The 8,841-nt window shown below is 43.3% G+C and overlaps 1 protein-coding gene across 1 annotated transcript; it reads right to left on the reverse strand.

The window, feature by feature from the left end:
• Positions 1–4,030: 4,030 nt before the first annotated feature.
• TPPP2 (tubulin polymerization promoting protein family member 2) lies at positions 4,031–8,255 on the reverse strand. The gene is made up of 3 exons (XM_044662306.1): positions 8,083–8,255; positions 7,246–7,399; positions 4,031–4,216 (listed from the first exon to the last, which is right to left on the reverse strand). The coding sequence occupies exons 1-3, from the start codon at positions 8,253–8,255 to the stop codon at positions 4,031–4,033; spliced, it is 513 nt and encodes a 170-aa protein (XP_044518241.1).
• Positions 8,256–8,841: the final 586 nt, after the last annotated feature.

The raw sequence follows: 8,841 nt of genomic DNA on the forward strand, positions 1-8,841 counted from the left end.
GGTAAGGGTTTTTTAAAGAAGATGTTAGTGGGAATGAAAAAGGGAATTTGAGAGAGATGTTAGCAATAGAAATGAGAGGACTTAACAATTTACAGATGTGAAGGAAGAGAGCAAAAATAAGTGTTGGAGGCTATATGGATGCCATGGCCTGATAATTCAGTGATCTCTCATCCCCTCTAGGGCTGCCTCTCCAAATTACAATTAGTAGAGGCATGTGAAATCCAATCCAATCAATCAATGAATATTAATGTTTGAATATATGCTAGGTACACTGATAAAACAACAACTCACATTTATATAGTGTTTTATTTTACATAATTTCATTTGATGTTCATAGCCATCCTGTGAATTATTGGAGGGATAGAGGACTGGACCTGAGATTTCATTGGAATAGGGAGCCTCCAGATGAGGAATCTTCTGCTGATTTAGGTTATCACATTCCCTGAATCTTAAAAGAGTCCTAGAGTTTTTTAGAGCACTGAAAAGTTGTGACTGGAGTCCCAGCCAATATATGTTGGAAGCAGAACTTGTTATCGGATCTCTGTGTGACTTCTCCTGTGCCAGCTTTCAATCCACTACTCCATGGCAGTAGTTAAGATTTGGATTTTAATGTAGTATTAGTATTTTATTGGGATTTTAATGTAGTATTAGTATTTTATTGGGAGAAAAATGAGGCCCTGAGAGATTGCTACCTGTCCAAAGTCGTAAGGGAGCTTGAGGGTGGGACTAGAACCCAAGACTTCTGTTCTGAGTGTAAAGAGGGCCATCGTCCTGGGAACGCAGGGAGTGGCCCCTCCTCATTCTTGCTGATCTCAGCTACTGACTGACTCAACCTTGGGTGTGTTGGAGATGGCTCACCCTCGCATGGGATTCAAAGCTGGTGTGTAGGCACTGAGATAACAAAGCAATCCCCTCGCTGACTGATTAGTCAGGAGTCCGTGACAAGTCGCCAGCCTTGCTTTGACTCTCTCATATGGCAAGTCCTGTTCTCTTTCACCACGTTAGAGGTCCAGAAGTCCTCAGGCCAATGACGGGAGATGAAGGCAGTGAAGGAAGCTTCAATATAGAAGACAATTACTTACAAAATGATCCCAGGTCCTTGGCCTGGCTTTCCAGAAAAAATGGACTTTGAGGAAGACAGAGGAGAGCTCTACAAATTGCGTTATGTTCCGATGGAGTTTAAGTATCAGTCTTATGAGAGATTATAATAGTAGTTATAAGATATTAATTAAGTGGTAATAAATGCATGCTGTGAGATTTTTTTTAAACTTTTACCTTCCACCTTGGAGCTAATACACAGTATTGGCTCCAAGGCAGAAGAGTGGTAAGGGTGGGCAATGGGGGTCAAGTGACTTGCCCAGGGTCTCCCAGCTGGGAAGTGTCTGAGGCCAGATTTGAACCTAGGACCTCCCGTCTCTAGGCCTGATTCTCAATCCGCTGAGCTACCCAGCTGCCCACCTGTGAGATTTTTTAAAGCAAAATCTTTGTGGAAAAAAGTACTTGTCTCATACCTGGTTTATATCGTACATCAAGTACATTTCTGCTTCCCCCTTTTTAGAAGACCATAGACAAAAAGCTAAGCTTTAAATAATTTGTCCCCAGTGGATGTCCGTCAATTGAGGAATGGCTAAACAAGTTGTGTTATATGGTTGTAATAGAATACTAGCACACCATAAGAAATGACAAACCTGATGAGTTCAGAAAAACTTGGAAAGATTTATATGAACTGATGCAAAGTGAAGTGGGCAGAACCAGGAGAACACAGTATACAACAGAAATATTGTCCAATGATCAACTGTGAAGGATGAAAGTATTATCAGCTAAACAAGGTTTCAAAATAACCCCAAAGGACTCGATGAAAAATGCCGTCTGCAGCCAAAGAAGAAACTGTTGGAGTCTGATTGTAGATCAAAGTATGCCATTTTCCACTTTATTTCCTTCATGAGTTTTTTCTTGTATGTGCAATATATGTCTTCTTTCACAGCATGAAGAATATGGAAATCAATATTGCATGACATCCCAAGTATAATCTGTATCAGACTACTTATGTACTGGCTATGGGAGGCTGAAGGGGAGGGAGGGAGTCTGAATCACAAAATGTCAAATGACAGGTGTTAAAAATGGTTTCTACGTGTATTTGAAAAAAATTTGTAAAAAAGTAAAAAAAAATTGTCTCTATCAGGATGGGCATTTATTGAGCTAAAGAGAATGGGAAAAGGGAGCATAGCTCCCTCTCATTAGGAGCCAGGCTCTCCCAGTACTGAACCTGATTAGAGGCCCTATGCATGTGTTCAGATAAAAGGGGCCCCTGGGGGAAAAGGAAGTAGGTATAGAACCCCAGTCCCCTGGCCTCAACTATAGTATCTCATTAGACAAATACACTGTTTCTTTCAGTAAGGGTGGGATCTTCTGTCTCAAATGCAGAGTGTTCCCTAATTGAGGGTAAGGCATCACAGCAATGTAATCTCTGTAAAAAAAAATTTGGCTTCTAAGTGAATTTTGGGGTAAAGAATTGGTGTTTCATTGCATTAATATTTTGGTGCATGAAACAACTGTATAAAAAGGGTTTAAATCTCAGCTCCATTGATTACCAGCTGTGTGGCCAGTATTTAATCTTACTATGATGTACTTATTGAAGGTGATGGTGCCCCATCTCCCATCACCACCACAAGCAAAGAACTCAGGAGGCAATTAATGATCATTGGGGATATGTTGGTGAAGTACCAAAGTTCACTACAGATTAAAATCTCCTTGGTTATCTTAGAGTAAGGATAGCATATATTTTATTGGGGGTTGGGAATGGGTATGAAACAGTTCTTTGGCCTGAGAAATAGAAACAGCTATTCTGGCTGGGGAAGGACAAATTGAAGATGGAGTTCGGATTAAATCATGGCAAACAACCATGAGGCTTGAGACAGGCTTAATCCCTTTCCCTCTGAAGTTTTGGGAGGACTACTTAATTTAGAACTATTCCTAAACAGGTATAGAAAACATTTCACATCCCATCCAACTGTTCACCCAGGGCAACTTGATATCTGTTTCTTGATCCAATTTTCCCCACTTGAATCAGTTGCTCTGAACCTTAGCTCTCCTATCCCTAATCTTCCCCCCTTCCGCTACTCTTCCAGGAATTTAACCTCCTTAAACTTGAGCAAAAAGTAGAAATTGGAGATGGGGGGAAGTACAATAGATGGCAGACAAGATGGCCTGGATGGATGGCTTTATAGTTGGCTGCCCTAGGATTCAGTCTCTAACCCACACTGCCCAGTGTACCTGCTATTGGGTCCTAATGGTCAGAACATGTCATGCTTCACCTTCATAGTCAAGCTTCCAGCCACCCATCCAGGATCTCTTACCATCTGCCTGCTACCTCACTCTCTCCCATCTCCAATTTTTACTTTTTGTTTAAATCAATAACATTATTGCTTCAGGAAAGGCCATGTCAATGGACTGTCCTATATATCAACTCATCATTCCTTTGGCTCCCCAAGACCAAAATATGTGTTATCTTCACCTATCAGAATATAGACTAGTTGAAACATCTCTTAGAGGAGATGAGGGGGTAGATGTATCATGAGAAAAATGGAAGCAATGATTGCACTCAAAGCTGGCTTTTCTTCCATACCCTTTTACCTGAGTTCCAAAGACTTTATAAATAAGAGATTTCAGCCAGAGAGAGATTGGGTTGAGAAGGAATAGGGGATAAATATAATGGAAGCTGCTCCCTACCTTATTCCCCCCCTGTGAGGGGGAGTTGGAAGGGAAGTCTAGATTCTATCTTTACAGGGAACCTTCCCTCATTCCACCCCTCCTCCCCACCCCCAGGATGGATGAAGCAGCCGCCTGCCTCCTGGCACTGCCAGCAGAAGGCAGTTGAGTTTGTTTTGGCTGCTGCACACACAGATGTTTATTGTCTTCCTGGTTGTGATGGAGTAAGAGCTAAGGAGATGAAGATGATGATGGAGAAGGGGAAGTAGGAAGGCTTACTCTCTCCTTATTCCCCATTCCCTACAAAAGGCAAGCCAGGCCTCTATTTTTTCTTGTGGTCATAGGTGCCAGCACCTTTGTAACCACCCACGTAGCCAGTGTTTTCGGTTGTTTCCTCCCGCCCTGCTTTGCCCTTCCCTTTGCCACTGTCATCAAAACGCTCCTTGTGGGAACCTGTAAACTTGCTGGGGTCTGTCAAACGGTCCACACCGCCCACTGCCACTGTCTTCTGTAAAATCATAGACACCCAAGGGCAGAATTAGACCTCTTTCTTCTCAATTCCATCTTCTACCCCTCCCTTCCAACATACACACATATTGTCCAATCCCATCATCCTCTCTTTTTCACTTCTCTCCTTCCCTCCCTTCCTCCCTCTCTCTCTCCTTCCTTACCCCCTTCTTTTCTATCTCTCTCTCTTTCTCTCTGTCTCTCTCTCTTTCTCTCTGTCTGTCTCTCTCTCTCTCTCTGCCTCTCTCTCTCTGCCTCTCTCTGTCTGTCTGTCTCTCTCTCTCTCTGCCTCTCTGTCTCTCTCTCTTCTCCCTCTCCCTTCTCCCTCTTTCCCATCCCTCCTTTCCCTCTCTCTCCCTTTCCCCATCTCTCTCTCTCTCTCTCTCTCTCTCTCTCTCTCTCTCTCTCTCTCTCTCTCCCTCTCTTCTTCTCCCTCCCTCTCCCTCCCTCCTCCCTTCCTTCCCCAACCCCAAACCTCTTTCTCTCACCCATCACCACTTTCTGTATCACTGTGTAAGGGGATGACCACTATGTTGTAATCCCTTAGCTGACATTATAGAATGGTAGATAAGAAGACCTCTACCCAGGCATAAGGTGAAGGCGTTCTGGGAGTTCTCTAGTCCAAAGAATCTTCTGTATAGGCTACTTATCCAAGGAGCTATTAACATGCTCCCCCCTCTTTCCAAGTTACCTCTGGAAATGTGCATGAGGAGGGACCCACTGAAACATAGGGTGAGAAGAGTTAAGGCTATGCTATGCAGGATGGAAAGGACAGGTAGCCAAGATAAGGCAGGGAAGTTAGGGTATGGGTTAGAATGTGCCATATAGTTTTGGGTTGGGGACTGGAGATGACATAACAGGATAAAGAAACTGGGGGTGTTAAGCCTGAAGAAAAGATTGTGGGGATGGGTGTGAGATGAGATAAATAAGGACAGCTGTCTTCAAGTAGCTGAGGGATGATCCTGAAGAAGATAATTTTTTTTTTAATTTTAGGAGAAATTGGTTGAGAGAGAAAGTCAAGAGGTAGAATCTGTATTCACTTGATTCTGTGGGAGTGTGTCACAGGCATGAGTTTAGTATGTGCCAGGTGTGACAAGGCACACCTTAATGTCTCAGAAAAAACCTGACGTTTTGGGTCTTGTTTGTAAAGCTTATGTTTTTTTGTAGGTGGAGTTTAGTTAATTAAAAAAAAGTTTAGTTAGGTTTTTGTTTCTATAGTTCGATGAATTAAATCAATGTTCTTCGAATAAATGAGGGTTTGATAACTGTTGGCTTTAAAAAGATGGACCATTCCCGGCGTGCGTATTATAAAAAAAAATGAGCTGCACAAGTCTGTGAAGCAGTTCCCTATCATTAGGGATATAGAAGTAGAGTTGTGAACGATGACTGGTGGAGATTTTTTTAGAGGAATGTTCTGGAATGGCTTTGACAATATTGATCTCTGATGGTCCATCCCACTCTCAGATTCAGATTGAAGGGATGAGTCCAATGTTCAGGACCAGCCCTTGTTTGGAAAGAGAGGGGAGGCGCAGAGGGCTGAAGTGAATCTGCCCTGAGATCCAATGGATAATGTCACCTTGTTGTTGCCCCTCTTTCAACACCTCCATTCCTGTGATCTTTCTGGGAAGCAAAGCTTGGTGTAGAGAAAGCTAGGACGCCTGGGATCTCGTCCCAAACTCTGGGCACCATTATAGCTGTTGGGCTTTGGGTGTATTACCTCAATTCAGTTCAGCAAATACTCAACAAGTTCCTAATACTTGCAAGACAAATGTTAGGGATCAGAGGTCTGAAGAATGTTATGGGTCATGCTTGGAAAATGAAATGAATTAGAAGAGAAGACTTACTAGTAGTAAGTCTTTATTGGTAGGCCCTTCACTTGGGGGAAAACACTAAATTTCATAAATAAGTATAGAATGAAGGGTGTATGGCTATAAAGAATTTCATATGAACAAGTTGTAGAGGTGGCTGAACAAATTATGGTATATGAATGGGATGGAATATGATTGTGCTATAAGAAAAGAGGAAGGGGATGGGTTAAGAAAAGCCTGAGAAGACTTGCATGCACTAACACAGTTAAGCGAACAGAACAATTTATACAATAATAGTGATGCTGTGAAGACAAATTTGAAACTTTGAAAGACTTGGGAACTCTGATCAACACAAAGACTGGTCACAATTCCAGAAGACTCAGTGAAAAATGCTATCTACATTCAGAGAGGGAAGTAATGGGCTCCAGGGTGAGGACTGAAGTATGTGTATACACAATCGCACACACATACACATAATTATGTTACATATGCACATACACATATGTATATATGACATGGCTAATGTTGGAATTTGTTTTGCTTAACTATACATGTTTGCAATACGTTTTATTTCTACTTAAAATTTTTTTTTTCTCAATGGAAGATGGGAAGAAAAGATGGGAGAGAAAATTTGGAGCTGAAAATAAAGGTGAATTAAAAAAGGACCTAGGGATGCTAGAAGACTACAGACTCAAGTAGACTCTGGCTTTGTGATAAAGCAGCCAAAAGAGGAGTGTGACCTGAAGTACAGGATTTGAAGAACAGTGTTCAGCTTGAGGGAGGGTGACCACCTCTGTCCCTTGCCTTGGGTCGATCCCAATTGGAACATTCCACATAGTTATGGCCACCAGAAAGTAAAGGACTAGAGACTGTGCCACACCAGGGAAGGCTGAAGGAACTGGAGAGGTGTAGCCTGGAGAAGAAGAGGAGGATTATTGTGTAGAAACAGGATAAGATTTATTCTTTTTGGCCTGGGAAGGCAGAACTAGGAAGTATGGGTAGGAGCAACAAAGAAAGAAGCAGATCTGAGACAAATGAAACTTCTTAAAAATAAATAAGAGTTATCTGATCTGGAATGAGTTCTTCAGGAAGGGCTGGGGCTGGGGCTGAGAAGGGGAAGTTGTGAGTGGTGGGTGGGTTCCTGGGGTCCCTTCCTGCTCTGAGATTCTAGGATTCTAGGCTAGGGGTTGAAGGGATTGAGGTCAAGATCAAGGTCACTTACGGTCACTCCTGTAGAAGCTGGAACTTTGTTGGCCATGAGGGCCAACATAGACTGCAATGCGTCATCTGGGCTTTTGTCCTTGAATCTCTTTTGGCCCATCTCCTTCAGGGCTATCTGGCATTCAGACCAACTGATGGTTCGGGCATTCTTTTTCCTGGGATAGATGAAGGCTCAGTTGTGTTGTGACATAAACACTTCTATTATTCCCCCCTCCCTTGAAGCTTCATCTCCCCTACCTCAGAATCAGTCTTCCTAGATCTATCAGCCTAAACTAACACTTCTCTCCTTGCTCTAAAATCCCTGGGCCTCTTGTCTAATTGTGCAACATCTGCAACTGAATACGTAGCTCAGGCTTCATGGGGAAAATTTAGGAGTCCTGGATTAGAAGAGGGGGTGGGAATCAGAATTCAAAGCCTCGATGCTTTATTATTCATTCATTCAAGAAGTATTTAAGTATTTATTAAGTACATGCCAGTCACTGTACTAGACCTTAGGGACACAAAAAGTGATTAAGCCGTAGCTCTGGCTTTATGGGGATGATCTAATAGTCCAGGTTTAAGGAAGGAGGAAATCTGAATTCAAAGCCTCGATGCCTCATTCATTCATTCAACAAACATTTAGATATTAAGCACATGCCAGGCACTGTGCTAGGCCTTAGGGACACAAAAACTTAAAAAAAGAGAAAAGTTTCTTCTCTATCTCCCCATTCCAGTACACCCCAGGGTCTGCCCTATCTTATCACTCCTTTGACTCTATGTAGCTGTTTTCCCTCACCCTCTCCCCTCCTTTCCTCATCCCCTCCCGCTTTCATAGTCTAGATTTCACTGGGTTCCTCACTTCACTTTGCTGAATACAATATCCACATCAGTGGAGGTGATTATCTTGCCATCCATGATGCCACAATCCTTACACATCTTGGAAAAGTTCTTGTTGTGGATTTCATTGCCACTGGAGGAAGACTCTCCATAGGCAGCGAAGTGGTGAAAAGTTTTCTCTGCTTCTGATGCCATTGGGGAGGGGACAGATAGGGAAAATGGAGGGGAAGGACAAAGGGAAGGGGAAGGGGAAGGGGAGGGGAAGGAGGGGGAGGGGGGAGCCTAGAGAGAGACATTAATGGGATGAGTATCAAAGCAGAGGTAGTAGAGAGTCCAAAAGCCTCCCTTCACTGTCCCTCTTCCAACCCCAGCTTAACCGCTTCCCAGAATCAAAGACACTCAGCCAACCCTCCTCCCTCTTTTGACTTCCCACCTAAGAGGGACCAAATGATGCCTGGTCCTGCCTTGGTGTTTAGCTCTTTGATGTATGCATGCTGGGAAAGGATGATAAAAGTATGTGCTTTTGTGGAGACAGTATGGACTATGGGCACCTGGGGAGAGGACATGGTTTTCTGTGATCTCATCAATGTTTCTATGACATCACTGTGGTAACATCCCAGAATTCAGTCTTTGGGATGGCTGGGTGGCTACTGGTCACTTTCTTGTTCCCTGGGATCACCCCCTATCCCCACGCCTTGTCCCTCTGCCTCTCCACTGACCTTCCCAGTAACCAAACTGACTGCATTCTGCCAAGCTCACTCCAGGGTCTGCTTCGGGGCAA

The sequence above is a fragment of the Gracilinanus agilis genome, chromosome 2 (assembly GCF_016433145.1).
Source record: "Gracilinanus agilis isolate LMUSP501 chromosome 2, AgileGrace, whole genome shotgun sequence".
NCBI lineage: Eukaryota > Metazoa > Chordata > Mammalia > Didelphimorphia > Didelphidae > Gracilinanus > Gracilinanus agilis.

What these genes read in the sequence shown, in the direction of transcription:
- TPPP2 (XM_044662306.1), bottom strand. Translation starts at nt 8,255, where the DNA reads ATGGCATCAGAAGCAGAGAAAACTTTTCACCACTTCGCTGCCTATGGA. An exon ending in ATTGTATTCAGCAAAGTGAA is followed by an intron (nt 7,400 to 8,082) that starts GTGAGGAACCCA and finishes CATCTATCCCAG; the next exon opens with GAAAAAGAATGCCCGAACCA. An exon ending in CAGCTTCTACAGGAGTGACC is followed by an intron (nt 4,217 to 7,245) that starts GTAAGTGACCTT and finishes ATGATTTTACAG; the next exon opens with AAGACAGTGGCAGTGGGCGG.